At 40.1% G+C, this 19,171-nt stretch overlaps 1 protein-coding gene across 5 annotated transcripts in view; it reads left to right on the top strand.

Annotated features, from left to right (window-relative positions):
- Positions 1–19,171, top strand: part of GARRE1 (granule associated Rac and RHOG effector 1) — a 90,469-nt gene that overhangs the window by 52,099 nt on the left and 19,199 nt on the right. For all 5 annotated transcript variants that reach the window (XM_081274342.1, XM_081274346.1, XM_081274344.1 and 2 more), the window contains 6 exons: positions 4,572–4,778; positions 11,184–11,324; positions 11,517–11,612; positions 12,421–12,582; positions 13,975–14,133; positions 17,763–17,860. In XM_081274342.1, coding sequence (XP_081130468.1) covers positions 4,572–4,778; positions 11,184–11,324; positions 11,517–11,612; positions 12,421–12,582; positions 13,975–14,133; positions 17,763–17,860 — 863 coding nt within the window. The remainder of the gene's footprint in view (positions 1–4,571; positions 4,779–11,183; positions 11,325–11,516; positions 11,613–12,420; positions 12,583–13,974; positions 14,134–17,762; positions 17,861–19,171) is intronic.

Here is a 19,171-nt window from a genome sequence, read left to right as displayed (position 1 = left end):
AGCCCACAGGGTCACATTCCCATGTAAGGTATGTGTTGTGGGTTAAACACTCAATGATAGCTGTTGATAGAGTTTCATTGTTACTGTAAACTTAAATGTCTGTCCTTGACAGTCCTTTCATTTTTCTTACGCAATTTGTCACATCTGTTCTGCTGTTGAACCCCATACCAAGAAACTTTCTCCATGTGAAAGAAAAAATAGCTGTCTAAGGCCTTGGGGTCACACTTTTCCAAATTTACATTAGGAAGACCCCCAAGGACTGGCCTACGCCTGGGTAAAGGAGGGGAGCTAAGCTAAGAGTAAGATATCAGAGAAAAGGTGGGCAGAGGCAGCCTGAAGTCAGAGCTCTGTCTTCCTGAGTAGGTGAAGTTTACACCTACATTATTCAGGTAAATTTAAGAGCAGAGTCATTGAAACAGCTTTTTCTGGAGTAACTACTGGTTTGGCTTTTTTTTTTTTTTTTTTTGGTAGTACTGGGTTCTAAACCCAGGGTACTTTACCACTGAGCCATATTCCAATCCATTTTTATTTCTATTTTGTTTTGAGACAGGGTGTTGCTAAGTTGTCCAGGTTGCCTCAGCTTCCTAAGTGGCTGGGATTACAGGTGTGTGCCACTGCACTTGGCTTGATTGGTTTTGAATGAATTATTTACAACACATATTTTGTCACAATCCTAATTTGGGTTGATGAGTTACACATCATAGGTAGGAGGAAGGAGGTGCATGGTAGCTGAACTCTTATTATCATAGTTTCTTATTTATAGAGAACACACTTAGATTACATGACTCATCTAAGATCAGCCATGTAATAAATGGTGGGGACAGCACACTGAAAATGCCTTTTCAGCTGTTTGGCTCTTTCCCCCTGCTTATTCCTGTAACAGCATTCCCCACCCCTTCCACCATTTCACCACTGCAACAAAACGACTTGCCCTGACTCCATCCTTCCATAGAGGTGGGTATGTAATCCACACCATCATTATCAGAAGAGTGTCCTATTCTGGACCCTTCATCAGGCCATCAGAAGCATTTCTGAGAATATTTCCTTTATGAGAGGAAGGGGCAGCCATCTCTTTCCCCTTGGTCATGTCCTCAGAGAACCTTTTCTTTACCACCTACCCCTTGATGTTCATTCTCCTACAGCATCTGACCTTGTGTATCCATTTATGACTTTGTTGTCTCCCTTACCCTCCTGAGAATGAGTTTCGGGACTTGCTTATTCTCTTTCTTATATTATTATCAGGCTTTTGTGCTTTATATATATTAGGCATTCACATATATATTTCTTGTAAGGGTGAATGATTCATTATTATTGGTCAGAAGTTGTGAGAATATGACCCCAGAGCAAATGGTTCATGGCATCCTCACTGTCTCCTCCTTTTCCACTTCCCCATAATCTGCCAAAATGCAGATTAGGAGGGAGATGAAGAATTTGTGTCCTTGAGGAGCCAGCATCACTTCTCTGTGTCTGCACTATGTGGAGCTTCAGGACACACTTAACTGTGCCAGTTAAGGTTGAATTTCTATCATGTACCTGATCTAGTACCACTAGCCCTTAGCTGTATCGAGTCTGTTGAAGTAGTGGGGGCACACTGGCTAAAGGCACAGAAAGATAATTCAAATGACTATTATATCCAGTTTGTGTCACCATGACAAAGTTTCATAACTTTTGTATGACTTAGTCTTCATGTCTATAAAATAGGGATGACTGCAAGGATTGTTCCTAGGATTAAGTGTGATAACCCATGTGAAAAATTTTTTTAAATTTTTTTTTTAGTTGTTGAATACCTTTATTTTTATTTATTTTTATGTGGTGCTGAGAATCAAACTCAGTGCCTCACACATGCTAGGCAAGTGCTCTGCCACTGAGCCACAACCCCAGGACCCCCATGTGAAATCTTTAGCATTGCTTAAGTACAAGCTGGGAGCTCAATTAAAGCTGGCTGTGATTACATACAGTACTAAATATTATTTATTGGTGTATTATGATTGTATGTAACAATGGGATTTATTGTTACATATGCTTACCTGCACACAATATAATAATATAATTTGGCCAGTTTCACTCCCAATCTCTTCCCACCTCTCTCTGCACCTTCCTTTTGGTCTCTTTCTTCTACTGATCTCCCTTTGATTTTCATGAGATCTACTCCCACTTTTTTTTTTTTAATATTTATTTATTTATTTATTTTTAGTTCTCGGCGGACACAACATCTTTGTTGGTATGTGGTGCTGAGGATCGAACCCGGGCCGCACGCATGCCAGGCGAGCGCGCTACCGCTGAGCCACATCCCCAGCCCTACTCCCACTTTTCTTTTCCTTTTTTCCTCTCTAGCTTTTACATAAAAAATATATACATATATATATGTATATGTATATATTATATATATATATAAATAAACAAACATATAGCCCTTGACCTTCTTATTTCACCAAACATAATGTTCTCTGAGTCCATCCATTTTCCTGCAGATGACATAATTTTATTTTAATTTTTTTTTTACTGAATAAAACTTCATCGTGTATATGTGCCACGTTTTCTTTATCCATTCATCCATTGATGGACACCTAGGCTGGTACCATAGTTTGGTTATTCATGTCATGTATTTCTGACTGCGTGCGTTACCTGTGTCCCTCACCTTGTCCAATCTAGTATAGACCACTGATAAGGAAGAGCTCTGAATGTGGTGGAAGTGGAAACCCAGGAAGTTCAGGTGGGGTTTCAGCATCTGGGTTGTTCACTACGGTGAGAGGATGGTTTGGTTTGAGGTCTTTTGTTTGCTTTTGTTTGGTCCTGGTGATTTCCACAGGGGGAATACGATTCAGAGGGAATAAGTATATACAGAGAGTTGGCCTGTTCCTGTATCTCCAGGGAACAGAGCTCTGACTGGTAGGGATGGAGAGGGTGTACAGTAAAAGACAGCATCGGACATGGGTGTTAAGAGGTAAAAGATCCAAGGTTGAATCATATTTGGGGCTGCTTCAAGGGGCAGAAATGGACTGGAGCATAGGTACTTCAAAAGACAATGGAGCCAGGCTCAGTGGTACACATCTGTCATCCCAGCAGCTCTGGAGGCTGAGGCAGGAAAATTTTGAGTTCAAAGCCAGCCTCAGCAAAAGTGAGGTGTTAAGCAACTCAATGAGACCCTGTCTCTAAATAAAATACAAAATAGGTCTGGGGATGTGGCTCAGTGGTGAGTGCCTTTGAGTTCAATCCCTGGTATCTGCCCTACCCCCACCCTCCTCACTCCCCCCTCACCCCCATCCCCCCACCCTCACATTCACTCACCCCCACCCCCACCCCACCCCCCAAAAAAACAATGGAAATAGTTCCAAACCTTCACCAGCTTCCCAAGGCAGGGCACTAAGGGCTGGCAGCCAGTGAAGCTTCTCACATTTGTGCCTACCATTTGGATGAATTGCAAATGTATAAAGTAATTTTTGGTAAGTCATCTATATTAGCCAATGAAAAAAGAAAAAATACCTTCCACATATACACACACACATAAACAAAATCTCAATTTGATGGAACATGATGAAAGGGTTACAATGGTTTTTGTTGGTATTGTCAGATTTGGTATGGGCAAAAGCGCTATGAGAGATTTGGCGGGGGGGGGTGTCAGTAATCTGGAATATCTGTGCTCAAATTGCTTTGTGTATGGTAAATTCTTGCTCTCCTTTAAAGAACAAGAAATAGGAAATCCTAGAGAACACATTGTAGCTGTGGTTAAGGCAAGAAAGAAAACAGGGAGCAACAGACAATGTCAGAGAACAGCTGATGCCAGATTGCCAGATAAACGTACTTTCATATTTTAAAATGTTTATAGTACACATATTTCAGTGTGTGTGTATGTACATACATATAATTACATGTTAACCCTATATGTCAATGTGGTATTATGAATAGTATTTTTTTTAAAATGAATTTCCTATTTGGGCCATTAACCAGTTAACACTATGTATCAGGTCAGTGGGTTCCTACTAAACTGGTGAATAGAGTTGTATAATATGTTTTGTTGCCTCCTACAAGACTGGTCTGTCAGCTTTATTTCTTAAGATTGAAAATATGACTTACAATGATGTTAACAACTATATTAACACTGTTATTAAAATAACCAGTATCTTTAGATTCCATTTCCAATGGGATTTTTTTTATAAGTCACACTGATATATCAGATTTTGAATCACATGGCTTTTACTTTGCCTTCTGAACACTGAATGGACATAATTGGAATTGTGGATTGCTCTAGTTCAGCATGAGCTCAAAGACAACCAGGGTCAGTGTGAGCCAGAGTCCAGGTGATAGGAGTGGAGAACAGGAATACAGATACTTGGCAGGAAGTTGGAAGATTCATTTGAATCTGGGGACTTGCTGTTTGGTTGAGATGTTTTGACTTCTAGGCATCAGGCAGCTAGGTCCAAATATGAGAACAAAGGCAGATCCTTCTAAAACATGGCGACTTTTTAACTTTGTATAATTTCATAATTCCATAGTCATTGATAGTTGAATTTATTATGCTGATCCATCAGTAACCTGCAACCTAAAAAACCCTGGCTTTCTTGTTTTTGCAGGTGTTGGGGCGATGTTTCTTGACAGTGGTACAAGTCCATTTCCAGTTTTTGACCCACGCATTACAGAAGGTCCAGCCAGTGGCTCATTCTTGCTTTGCCGAGTTTGTTGTGCCAGAAAAAAAGAACAGTGGTGGCAGCGGCTTATCTGGCATGGGCCATACACCCGAACTGGAGGAAGCTGTGCGATCCTGGCGGGGGGCTGCTGAGGTAACTGACTTTGGGGAGGTTGGGCCCTGTGTTCAAATGGGATAGGATCCAGAAGGCCTTTGCCTATTGGTTCTCAAAGGGCCATTTTCTTTAGAAATGTAAGTTTTAAACTGCTCTCATTAGCTTGTTCACTTATTTAACAGTGAACATCTTTGTGAATGCCCTTTGGGGCAGGCCTGTGCCAGGCACTGAGCTAACAGCTTTTTCCCACAGCCCGCTGGGAGAAGGCTTATAAAACCAGGGTGAGGAGAGCTGTGGTAGAGATGTTACAGGCAGAGAGGAGGGGCTCTACTTTTGAATAGGAGTGGTACAGGAAAGCTAGAAGAGAGGAACAAGGGAGAAGGCTAGTGCCTAAATCAGCAAAGACAGGATAGAGCTGGCTGGTGAGGGAAATGCTCAGCAAGGAAGCTGGGTAGGTGAGCAGGAGTGTTTGGCAGACAGATGGAACGCCAGGCTCCAAAGCCACAATCATACCAAATGAAAACTCAGTGAATATAGGGATTTCTCCCTTCTAGTTCTGGAAATTAAACCCAAGGACAGTCTATTACTGAGCTACTTCCCAGCCCTCTCTAAACTTTATTTTGAAATAGGTTCTTGCTGAGTTGTCTAGGCTGGCCTCAGACTTGTGATCCTCAGCCTCCTGAATAACTGGGATTACACATGTTGCCACCACACCCAGCTGAAAATAAGGAATTTTTTTCTTCCTTCCTTCCTTCCTTCCTTCCTTCCTTCCTTCCTTCCTTCCTTCCTTCCTTCCCTCCCTCCCTCCCTCTCTCTCTCTTTCTTTCTTTCTTTATTTCCAGTACTGGGGATTGAACCCAAGGGTGCCCTACCACCGAGCTACATCTCTAACCCATTTCATTTTTTAAAAAATTTGAGAGAAGGGCTGGGGATGTGGCTCAAGCGGTAGCGCGCTCGCCTTGCATGCGTGCGGCCCGGGTTCAATCCTCAGCACCACATACAAACAAAAAGATGTTGTGACCGCCGATAACTAAAAAATAAATATTAAAAATTCTCTCTCTCTCTCTCTCTCTCTCTCTCTCTCTCTCTCTCTCTCTGTCTCTTTAAAAAAAAAATTGAGAGAAGATCTCACTAAGTTGCCTAAGCTGGCTTCAAATTTACAATCTTCCTATCTAACTAAGCCTCCCAAGTTTCTAGAGTATAGGAGTGTGCTTTTGTTTTTTGATAACCAAATCATTCTCTTTTAGAAGGCTTAACATATTTATAGTTTTTAGTTCTTTAAGATTCTTAACTCGTCCAACTCTACCTAAGCCCTCATTTGTCAGTTGCTTTGCATGTGATTTGAGCAGTTCTCCAGTACTGCTTTATTTGACTCCATGAAGTCTTCAATCTTTTGAAAGATCATCGATTTCCCAGCACAGCAGATATGTTCATAAAACCCAGTTACCAACAAAAGGTAGACCAAGGAAGAGGTCGGCTCCACTATTGGGTAAATATCACATTAGTGGGGCTGGTATGGCATGTTCATCAGGGTTGGAGGAAGAAGAAATGCCAGTGAATTAGTGAGTATTCTCATTTCCCACACAACCTAATGACTGAAGGGACCTGCCACAGTGGTGGGCAGCAGGCTTTCCCTGAGCCTGTTGGGCTGGAGAGTCCAGTCTAGCATAGGATTCCTTTTCTTTTTTCTTTTTTAGAGAGAATTTTTTAATATTTATTTTTTAGTTTTCGGCGGACACAACATGTTTGTTTGTATGTGGTGCTGAGGATCAAACCCGGGCTGCACGCATGCCAGGCGAACGCACTACCACTTGAGCCACATCCCCAGCCCAGGATTCCTTTACTAGTCTCTGATTTGGCCTTCTCCACTCCTTTTCCATAACCGGAAGAATTTAAATATGAGCAAATCAAAAATACCTCTTAAAAATTGTCTGTGTTGGGGCTGGGGTTGTAGCTCAGGGATAGAGCACTCACCTAGCATGTGCGGGGCCCTGGGTTCAATCCTCAGCACCACATAAAAATAAATAAAATAAAGGCATTGTAACCAACTACACCTAAAAAATAAATTTTAAAAAAATTTAAAAATTAAAAAAAAAAAAGTCTGTATTATGGAGCCCTCTCATAAAATCAGTAACAACACATTTCTTTTTCTTTTTTCTTTTTTTTAAGTCTCAGAAAGTCTACATGTGGGCTGGGATTGTAGCTCAGTGGTAGAGCACTCGCCTAGCACTCGTGAGGCACTAGGTTTAATCCTCAGCACCACATAAAAAAATAAATAAATAAAGGCATTATGTCCATCTACAACTAAAAAAAAAGAAAGAAACAAACAAAGAAAGAAAGAAAATCTGCATGTATTATTATTTTTTTTACTTAACAATTAAAATACTCATATAGAAAAACATACTTTTGCTAACTTCCTGGAGGAAGGCTGTGCATTAAAGACTTTGTAAGTTATCAAATTTAGACTGTTTTCCTGGTTTTGAAAGAAAACCCTCAATTCCTTTGTGGGGTAGTTAGGAGCATGGCCCCTTGATGGTAAGAGTGGCTGAGAAGCTTTTTCTTCTGCCCTGCCCCACCCTCCAGCATGCAGGTCTTCTTGTTATGATTGATATAGGCTGTTAATTATGAATTTTCTCTCCCTGAGAATATAGCAAAGTTGGTAGACCCAGAAAGTATTCTGGGCATTAGGAAGAAATACATTTGGGACTAAAAACTGAGTCATATTGCTTGTAAATGCTACTGAACAATCACCATTTGTAGAGCTTAGGCAATGTATTTTTTGCAGACATTGTAATACTCTCCTTTGTTTTTAGTATTAGAAAAAAAAGCTGTGACTTTATCTAGGACTTACTGCTATTTCACAGAGTATATGATAGTTTATAGTTAAGGAATAGTATTTTGATTTATTATCTAGTTTGAAATTTCCATAATTAAATTGGAAATGTATTTATTTTATGTCTTAGAAATCTCCTTTAATCCTAAATTTTATTTATTTATTTAGTGGTTCTAGGGATTGAAGCTGAGGCCTTGCACACACTAGGCAAGTGCTCTACCATTGAGCTATATTCCCAGCCCTAATCAAAACTGTTAAACATAATTTTTCACTTTGATGGGTGGTCAGTTGAGACCTTTGTCCTGTCATTTGGCTTCACCAACCTCTCTCTCTCTCCCTCTCTCTCTCTCTCTCTCTCTCTCTCTCTCTCTCTCCTCCTGTCTTCTGGGCTCCAGCCTCCTGACTATTCTCCTCACATTTGGAAACCTTAGTACCTGGTCACTCTTCTCTGCTCCATCTGCTGGCATCATTCATGCTGAAAATTCACCCCACATGAGACCTTCTAGGGATCCCTTGACCATCTCACTTGACTGTTTCCTCCACCCACTTTAGTTTTTCCAGTCTTTTCTTCCCTCTTCATACTCTCTTTGTTTCCACCTAGTGCCCCTACGCCACTACACTGAGAAAATAGAATCCCCCTGACATTAGCCTTTCTTCTCCCATTACCAAAATGCTGTTGCTCACCCCGCTCCCCACTGCTGCCCCTGCTCCGCTTCAGACCCATCCTTCTTCCTTCCTGACAACAGAGGAGGTGCATTCTCCAGTCCAGAGCTTTTCCCAACCCCACTTGGCCCCCATCCTTGAGGGCCTGGCTTCTGTGGTGGGGCCCTGTGTTGTTTTGGGTGGTGGTGGTGGTGGTGGTTGTTTGGTGGTACTAGAGATTGAACTCATGGCATCACATGCTTAGTAGTCAGGCTATCTACCACTAAGCTACATTCTTAGCCCAGAACCCTGTATTTTCTCTCTTTCATTCTCCATCTGTTTCTACCAGCATTCAAACAGGAAAATCCACCTTATTTCTCCACCTTTTTTCTCTGCTGTTTTCACAGCTAAATTCTTGGATCAGTTGTCTGCCTTTTTGTCACCTTTGATTGATTCTAAAGATAATTATTATGAAGGATTTCAAGCATATTGAACAAATGAAGCTTAACTTTTTTTTGCTACATTTACCTCATGCCTTTTATTTTTAACCAAAAAAATATTACAGTTGTAGTTGAATCCCTTTTGTACCTCTCTGCTATCTTATTCACATCCTTTACTCACTAGAGGAATTTGAAGTCAATTTGGAGTCTGGCTTCTGTGTATATTTTTATATTTTTACTATATGTGCATGTATTCATACTTAATATAAGCTATTATTTTGCACAATTTGAAACTTTACATAAATGTCATCATTCAGCTCCCTGAAATCTGGATTCTACTCTTACACAAGAACATGTCTTCTCTTGTCAAAGTCACATGTGCCTTTCTTTTGTATTTTCAGAGCATTCAGCTGCTCACAGTATCTCCAAGGGGGAAATACTCTTCTCGTAGCAGGGGCTTCTTCATGTCTACTGTCACTACTCTGGTTTAGAGGATCATTATTTCTACTCAGGACTCTTTTCTCCTCTCCTTGATTTGCTATTTTCATTTTAAAATTAGATGATGTTGCTTCTCATATCCTTAGGGGCTGTGGACCCCGCAAATCCTGCCATATCTGGCTTCTTTGGTCACTCTCCCCCTTGTCACTGGACTACAGATCCTTGGCTATGTCTCATTCTTCACCTTGGTTCCCTGGTCTTATTAGTACCTGTCTGCTGGTCCTGACACACTCTCATACCCCTGCAGTTCCATTGACTACCTTCTCCCTTAACTCCCAGCCCTTTTTTCAGCATCTAGGATGTTCCCTGTTACAGTGCTATATTTGCTTCTCTCAGTGTGTTTTCTGATTTTTAATTCTGTTTTGTCTGCCTTTTTGGTTCATGAGCATATCAACTCCAGGAGGGCAGGGGCCAGGTTTTGTGCTCTAGAATGTATCTGGAAATAGCCAACATAACCCCCTGTCGGCAAAATATTTGAATGAATTATATTTTTTTGTTTTGGTTCTGGTACTGGGAATTGAACCCAGGGGCATTCTACCTCTGAGCTATATTCCCACCTCACTCCACCCTTTAAAAAAAAAAATTTAGTTGTAGATGGACACAATACCTTTATTTATTTATTTATTTTATGTGGTGCCGAGAATTGAACCCAGTGCCTCACACATGCTGGACAAGCATTCTACCACTGAGCTACAATCTAAGCCCCCCCACCCTTTTTTAGTTTTTCATTTTGAGATGGGGTCTTGCTAAGTTGCTGAAGCTAGCCTTGAACTTGGGAACCTTTTGCCTCAATTTCCTGAGCAACTGGCATTGAGTGAACAATTCTTTTTTTTTTTTTTTTTCCAAGGCCAGGTACCGAGGATTGAACTCAGGGGTACTTGACCACTGAGCCACATCCTCAGCTCTATTTTGTATTTTATTTAGAGACAGGGTCTCACTGAGATGCTTAGCACCTTGCCATTGCTGAGGCTGCTTTGAACTAAGGATCCTCCCGCTTAGCCTCCTGAGTTGCTGGGATTACGGGTATGCACCACTGCGCCCAGCATGTGAACAATTCTAAGGTCAAATGGTTTTAAACTGTAAGACTGTTAGGATTCAGGGAATGGTAATTTATATATAGTTTGTGAAACTAAACCTTTGGAATATGACAACATTGAAGCTGTTAGTTGTTTTCTTGTAGTCCTACAGGATTGATAAATATTACAGTTCCTAGCCTGTCCTGGAAGAACAAAGGTAAACTATTAAAAAATGTTATTCTTTCACAAATACTATTGCAACAAAACTAAAAATTGAAAGACAATTCATTTTTAATTCCTTCACCCCTCTAATAAATCAAATATATTTTTTTCTGTATTTTCTTCTACTCCTGACCTACATCTATGTTTCCATTTCATAACATGATATAATTTCTTCCTGTTTTTCCTGTCTTGCTTATATACTCTACATAAACATACTTACTGACTGAAAGTGGGGGGAGACAAGGTCTAAATGAATTGATAAGGGCCTCACTAAAGCCTCACTAAGTTGCTGAGGCTGGCCTTTGAATTTGTGACCTCCGTCTCAGCCTCTGGAATCACTAGGATTACAGCCATGGGCCTGCTGTGCTCAGCTATATTGGTATGGCTTTTTACTTCAGTTCACTCAACTAGATATATTCTTTTGTTTTCTCTTCTGGAAACTCCAAATGCCAATATTCTAGGTTATCTATCTTTAAAGCAGGGAAATTAAAAATGTGTAAATGTTTATATGTATGTACATAACTAATAACAGGTAAATCTTTTTTCCAGTGTTTCTAAGATAAAGTAATGTTACATCAGGTTTGCTTTCTCTTTGATATAATTAATTTAGGCTTTCAAAATTTTGGGCTGCTTGCTTTATTACATGGATGATGCAGAACCTCTGGCTTATATCTAATGCTTAGATGGTCTCTTGCTTTATTTTGGTTTTGGGATTTTTTTTGTTATTATTGGTTTAATTTTGCTAGTAATTGTAACATCCTCTTTTACTTACCAGTCTATTTTTATGTTTTAGGCAACATCTAGATTAAGAGAAAGAGGCTGTGATGGCCGCCTGGCAGGAATTGAAGTTCAGCAGCTCTTTTGTTCTCAAAGTGCAGCAATTCCTGAGCACCAACTAAAAGAACTGAACATAAAAATTGACAGTGCTTTGCAAGTAAGTTTTTCAAAGCTGGAATATTGATGTCCAAGGCAAGGAACTAGTTTTGATGTTGAACCATTAGAGTAATAAAGTTGTAATTGACCTCAAGTCTTCTAAAACTCTAAAAATTTTAAATTCCTATTTTCATTAGATTTGTCATTCTAATCTGCTGTATAATCTTGATTCCTGAAAATAATTTGTTTGCAGGCATATAAGATAGCTCTGGAAAGTTTAGGCCACTGTGAATATGCAATGAAAGCTGGCTTCCACCTAAATCCAAAGGCGATTGAAGCAAGTTTGCAGGTATCCTATCCTATCTTTTCCTTTCCTTTCCTCCCTCCCTCCCTTGCTTCCAACCATCCTTCCTTCCTTCATCTCTGTCTCTCTCTCTTGTCCCTCCCTTCCTACCTTCCTTTATTTCTTTGTTTATCTTTCATATGTTTATTTACTTGGCAAGTATTGATTCAGTACCTGCTACATGCCTGGGTTGGTTTTAGGAACCCCATCCCTGCTTATAGTGCATTGGAGGGGAGAACCAAAAAGGGAGGGACAAATATTTGGAAATCAGATGGTGCAGAAAGCTATAGAGAAACATAATACAAGGTGGGGACATGTTTAGGAGTGTGTGTATGGTAGATGGGAGGAAACCATACCATCTTTTTTTTTTTTTAAACCTTTATTTCTCTTATTTATTCTTATGTGAGGCTGAGGATCGAACCCAGGGTCTTGCACGTGCGAGGCGAGCGCTTTGCCGCTGAGCCACAACCCCAGCCCCAACCATACCGTCTTACACAGGGTGCTCTGGTAGTCTGCACTACCTGAGAACATGGTTTGTTAACATGGTGGGCAATAGAAATGGGAGCGTGCTAGGCTGGCAGGAGTAGGTTGTAGTGACTAGAATGTTTAGAGGGCTGGGAATTTGTAGAACTAGATCAGAGAGAGGAGGCAGAGGCCTATGGGGGCCTTCTGTGCCCCTCTGTGTGCCATAGACAGCACCACAGTTATATTTCTCTATCTGGTAATTCTTGGGAGCTGTGAGGGATGTTTATGTGGTCCAGTCTGAACCAAGTGTTTTGACAGATGAGGAATGGATAACCTCTCTTCTTTCCAGGGTTGCTGCAGTGAGGCGGAAGCCCAGCAGACTGGGCGGAGGCAGACACCCCCACAGCCCATGCAGTGCGAGCTTCCCACTGTCCCTGTGCAGATAGGATCACACTTCCTGAAGGGCGTCTCCTTTAATGAGTCGGCAGCGGACAATCTGAAACTTAAGACGGTAGCTTTCCATGGGGTTCAATGGGGTTTCAGCAGCCAAGTGTGAACTTGGAAATAGAGTTCTTAAGGGTTTGTGAGGAACAGATTAAAAAACAAAACAGGTTAAAGAAGGAGGCTGTGACCTTTCTTGGTAAAATGATGATCCTGGGGTTTGCACGTGCTAGGTGAGTGTGAGTGCTCTACAACTGAGCCTTCTGGTGACTTTTTTTTTTTTTTTTTTTTTGGTAGTTGTAGATGGACAGAATACCTTTATTTTATTTATTTTTATGTGGTGCTAAGGGTTGAACCCAGTGGCTCATTTGTGCTAGGCATGCACTCTGCTACTGAGCTACAGCCCCAGCCCTCTGGTGACTTTTTTTTAAATAACTTTATTTATTTATTTTTTTAATATTTATTTTTTTTTTAGTTGTAGTTGTAGTTGGATACAATACCTTAATTTTATTTATTTTTATGTTGTGCTGAGGATCAAACCCAGGGCCTTGCACGTGCTAGGCGAGTACTGTACCACTGAGCCACAACCCCAGCCTGTTAATGACTTTATTTATTTATTTTTCTATATGGTGCTGAGGATTGAACCCAGTGCCTCACACATGCTAGACAAGTGCTCCACCACTGAGCCACAACGCCAGCCCCTCTGGTGACATTCTTAATGAAACATTTGCCAAAAAAGTTTCATTGAAATTTCATTCAAATGTTTAACCTAAATGATTTGGAAGTATATTGTAAAATATTATCCATGATTAGTATTTCTTATGGACTTTTGAGAAGTAGGAGGAGAAATCTTATAATAATGCAGTATAGTGGCCATTTTTGGAGTAACATGGATGTCAGGCTTATGCTAAGTGCTTCACGTGCATTATCTCATTTAATCCTTCCCTTTAAGGTGGGTAATGCCCTTTCTTACTTGATATGGAGGAACTGAGGCCCAAGGTCATAGAGCTAGAAAATGGTAGAGCTGGAATTTGAGGTCATGGGAGCCTGTTTGCAGATCCTGCATACCTGACCATTTGGTCATCCAAAATAAAGTTGAAGTTTCAATTGGTATTTACTTTTACCAGATGATTTTGTTTCCTTATTTGGAAGGATTCAGAATTTCCAAATTCTTCAACCAGTTTGCAACAAGAGATTGCTAAATAATTTTTTACTTTGTGCTGACGTAGAAATCACATGTTTGTATTAATGTATGTGTATTCATATCTAGCAATTCATCATGGGATTGGAAAATCTCTGAGGGTGACTCATGATGATAATTGCTTAATAAATTCAAATGGTATGATCTGGATGTACTTAAAATGCTTTTTTCTTGAGGATGATTATATAAATGCATTTCTATAAATTTTATAACCTTGCATGGCTTTGTTTTAAGATGTGGACTCTTTTTGTCAATTTATAGCATACAATGTTACAGTTGATCAAGGAAGCAGGCTGCTATAATGGACTTACACCCAGAGATGATTTTCCAGTGACTGAAGTACTGAACCAGGTGTGCCCATCTACATGGCGGGGTGCCTGCAAGACTGCTGTGCAGCTTCTATTTGGCCAAGCTGGACTGGTGAGTATGTGTGAAGGATGAGAAAAAATAGAAGATACATTTCTTTCTTTTTAAAATTTTTTTTAGTTATGTGTTGAAGTTTTTTTTATTATTTGCCTTAATAAATTTTATATTTAGTAAGATTTTGAGTAACAAAGGTAAGGTAGAGTGTGCATTAAATAAGCAAATATTAAGTCCCATTAAGAGAACAGTAATTCATTCTTTTCATCAGAGTCAGTGATTTAGTGTGACCTACTAAGGATCCATTTTCAGAGAGAGACTCTTCTCAGTAGCAGAGTGGCTTTGGTCAGCTCAGGACTGTTTCACCCAAGGCTATGGGTAAAATAGAGATCTCTTGCTGGATGGTCCCTGGAGTTTTACCCAGCTTTCCATGAGTGACCTCAAGTAGAACAGACTTTTCAAACATATGAGGATGTGGTACAGGCACATGTGTGAAAATAGTCAGTGACTTTCAAAGTTCTTCAGTGCTGCAAAATTTAGACCAGATTTTTTTAAATTAATTTTTTAGAAATAGTTGACCACAATACCTTTATTTTATTTATTTTTATGTGGTGCTGAGGATCAAACCCAGGGCCTCCACATGTTAGGTGAGTGCTCTACTGCTGAGCCACAACCCCAGCCCCTAGACCAGATTTTGAAAAGCAAAAGAAGAACAGCATTAAAAAGTCTTTCTTGGGCTGGGGATATAGCTCAATGATAGGTTGCTTTCCTAGCATATATGAGGACCTTGGTTCAAAAAAGGAAGAATTTTTCTTTTCTTTTGCAGATTGATGGTATATATTGCAGGAAACCTAGTTACAAAATAATTTTGACAGGGCCCTTGACCTGGCCCGATGATTCTGCAGCTGTAGTGGATGTTTTTCTGTTGCTAAACTGCCTCCTGTCTAAGGCCTTTGCACTCTGTCCTCCTTTTACCTGGAAATCCTTTATCTCTCTGATCTTCATGTGGCTCACTCCTGTCATCTTCCTGGTGTGAGCTCCAGGATTACCTCCTCCAAGAGATCTCTCCTGACTGTGCTGGTATAAGTGGAATCCCTTTCTAGTAACTTCATGCTCCAGCTCTGTTTATCTCCTTATTAGCAATAAAATAACAACAACAACTCAAATGTACTGGTTTGGTCTTTTCATCTTTCAGAGAAAAAAGGGGGAAAAAAATTGCTAAAGTTGGGTAAGATCAGGAGATTAGCATCTGAAATCACCATTTAGGTTGGCACCATTGACCTATATATAGCTTTATTTACTTGATTCCATTTTCTAATAAATGACTACTTTTTGGACAAGATATAGTACTTCAGTCAGAGATTAGAGGAAGTTAATTAGAGAAAATAGCTAATTTAGGAAAATGAGTCTGAGGTCTACTTTATTCATGTAAAGAGCTATTGGGAAGATGTTTATCTTCTGTTCCATGTAGCTGAGGGTTGTTATGGCCCAGCTCAGGACAGTGCTGTCTTGTAGAGGGCCATCTCCACAGAGAAGAGCTGTTTCCTTTAGGAGCTATTCTTCAGTATAGGAACCACCAGGAGAAGTACTAAGTTGGAGATACCCTGCTAAAGTATGGAAGAATCACTGCCTTTAAGAGATCAGTCCATATTCCCAGAGACCATTTAGCTGAAACTCAAAGAACTATGGCAATGCATTCTCCAGAAAGGAGTGTGCAAATAAGGTAGAAGGATACACAGGCTGTTGTGAGAAAACATTATAAGTTAAAAGGAAAAAAAAAAAAAGTCCTATTTTACTTAGAGACCAGAAACTTCTTCCTGGCCCTCTACCCCTGATTGTAGGGCACCTTTGTGTGACTGACAAAAGAACCTTTGGATTATGGTTCTGCGGGTGGGAGGAGAGAGGAAACACCTGTGTGGTCCAACAAAAGCTGTTCCTTAGACAGGAAGTATTTCCTGAAGGACCAGCTGTGGGAACTCTGTTTATAGCAGTGGAAATCTACACCATTAGAGGCTGAATTTGGAATCATGATAAGCAACTCTGTACAACTTGACTCCTGAACTATTATAGATTTGGTTTTAAAGTATTTAATCTTATTTTTTAAAAAGATTTTTAAAATATGGGCACATTTATTTTATTTATTTTTATTTATTTTATTTATTTTATTTTATGTGGTGCTGAGGATCAAACCCAGTGCCTAGAATGTGTGAGGCAAGCTGAGCTATAATCCCAGTTCCTTATCATTGTTTTCTTGAAATTCTTTAGTTGTTTGAAAATATTCACATTGTCAAACTCTAGATTACATGAGATACTGTATTATCCATGTAGAATTAAAAACTCTTCTCCAAATAAGACTAAATCATTGAAAGAAGAGTTGGTTCTTTGTCCTAAAGTAGTTCTGTATTTATTCATGATTAAGAATAAAATTTTCGGGGCTGGGGATGTGGCTCAAGCGGTAGCACGCTCGCCTGGCATGCGTGCGGCCCGGGTTGGATCCTCAGCACCACATACCAATAAAGATGTTGTGTCCGCCGAGAACTAAAAAATAAATATTAAAAATTCTCTCTCTCTCTCTCTCTCTCTCTCTCTCTCTCTCTCTCTCTCCTCTCTCTCTTTAAAAAAAAAAAGAATAAAATTTTCTTTTAAAATGTTTCATCTGAGGGGCTTGGGATATAACTCAGTGGGCAGAGCACTTGCCTAACATCATGCACAAGGTCCTGAGTTTGATCCCCAGCACTGGAGGAAAAAAAAAAGTTTTATCTGCCAGACACAGTAACAGATACCAGTTAACAGTAATTCCAGTGACATAGGAGGCTGAGGCAGAAGGATAGGAAGTTCAAGGCCAGTCTGGGCAACTTAGTGAGACCCTGTCTCAAATTAAAAATTAAAAGAGCTGGGGACATAGCTCAGTTGTAGAGTACCCCTGGTTCAGTCCCTATTATGGCAGGGGCAGGGAGTAAGGTACAGTGGGTTCATCCCTCTGGCTTGTATCTAGTCATTACAAATGGTCTTTTCTGGGGCTAGGGATATAGCTCAGTTGGTAGAGTGCTTATCTTGCATGCACAAGGCCCTGGGTTTGATCCCCCCCCAAAAAAAAAAAAAAAAAGAAAAGAAACAAATAGTCTTTTCTGAAGCTGTGGTTCATTGTTTAATCACATTTTACTTCATTCAAGTACATAGAAAAAAAATTCTAAGATAAAAGAAATAGTAATTCCGAGTTAGCATTTATAGTGTGGAAAAGTGCCAGGGGTGCTTGAAAAGTTCAATCATATCCTACACCAATAATTCAGTTTCTGATTAATAAGGTATCTTTTTTTTTTGAGTACTTGGGATTGAACCCAGGGCTTTGCACATGGTTGGCAAGCTGTCTACAACTGAACTATACTCCTGGCCCTTCTTGGTTTATTTTTGAGATATAGTCTCACTTAGTTACCTAGGCTGGCCTCAAATTTGTAATCCTCCTGCCTCAGCCTTCTAAGTAGCTGGAATTACAGGCCTGTACCACCATGCCCAGCTACTTTCTATTGTCTTCATGGACTGTTACTGGCCTTACCACAGTTGCACTGCCCTGGGAATAGTTCTTACTGCAATCACTCAGCATCAGTAGGCTCATGTTTCGGATATGTTTGTGATCCATTTTCCTTTCTGAAAGCTGGCAGTTGTTTTTTTTTTCTCTCTCTCTCTCTTAGGTGGTAGTTGACACAGCACAGATTGAAAATAAAGAAGCCTATGCCCCCCAAATCAGTTTAGAAGGCTCCAGAATCGTGGTTCAAGTCCCATCTACATGGTAACTTGACTCTTATATTATACCAGAAGCCTAAGCTGTGATTGAAGTTTGCACGTCTTTGAAATGATTGCTTTGTTTGAACAAGCCCAGTGTTGGCTGACACAGCAGGTCTTGTATGTGTGTGGGGTTATGGGAAGCAATGGCGTGTTAGTAGCATATGGCATGATTGTTGGTCTATGATCAGGAAGCCAAGATGTCTGCAAAATACCCTTATTGGCCATATGTTAATTGAAATACCATACTCTTAGGTCATGATCTTCATCACTGAGTTTAGAAGTTTTAAACTTTCTGTATCATTTTCTCTAAATCACCTATTATTTCTCTAAAGTTGAGTAGAGAGCATAGAATTTCTTCTTCTCCTTTGTCGATTCCAGCTACAACCCTGATGGTCTTTATCTTTCTGGGAATTGAAACTAGAGGCACTCCCCTACTGAGCCACATCCTTATTCCCTTTTGAAATTTTAAAAATTTTTGAGGTATGGTTTTGCTAAGTTGCCAAGGCTAGCTTCAAACTTGATCCTCCTGCCTGAGCTCAGGAGTTGCTAGTATTAGAGGCATGTGCCACCATGCCCAGCATCCCCGATGGCCTTGAGCCTCATGTCTATTAAGTACCCAGAATCATTGCAAATCTATGGACAGGGTTCTTTTTACTTATTAATTACATTTGTAACATAATAGATAAAGGATTATTGAAGGTTTTTGTGGGTGGCTTTTTGAGGTACTGGGGGTTGAACCCAGGTGTGCTCTACCACTGTGCTATATCCACAAAACTTTTTTTTTCCCTTTGGTACTGGGGATTCTGGGGTGCTTACCTACTGAACCAGCCACATTCCCAGCCCTTTTTATTTTAGTCAGACAGGGTCTGACTATGTTGCTGATGGCACTTTGAACTTCAGATCTTCCTGCCTCAGTCTCCTGAGCTGCTGGGATTATAGGTGTGCATCATTGCACCCGGCCACAGCCCTTCCAATTTTTATTTTAGGATCTTCCTAAATTGTCTAGGCTGGCCTCAAATTTACAATCATTTTATCTCTGCCTCCAGAATAGCTGAAAATGGACAAGGAGGTGGGTATGTTGGTATACACCAAAAATTTTAGCTCCTTGGAAGGCTGAGGGTCTGGCTTAGTAATGGAATACCCCGTGTTCAATCTCTAGTACTGAAAAAAATAAAGAAAAATGGACTAGATACCTGATGAAGCAAGGCAGGAAAGAAGAGATATTATCAACAAATAGATGAAGAAAATGTGTAACCTCATCTAATAATCAAGGGAAGACAAAGACACCATATGATGCCATTTTGCCCAAAATGTT

Source organism: Spermophilus citellus (genome assembly GCF_964194105.1).
Source record: "Spermophilus citellus genome assembly, chromosome: 18".
NCBI lineage: Eukaryota > Metazoa > Chordata > Mammalia > Rodentia > Sciuridae > Spermophilus > Spermophilus citellus.
This window is presented reverse-complemented; position numbering and strand designations above follow the sequence as displayed.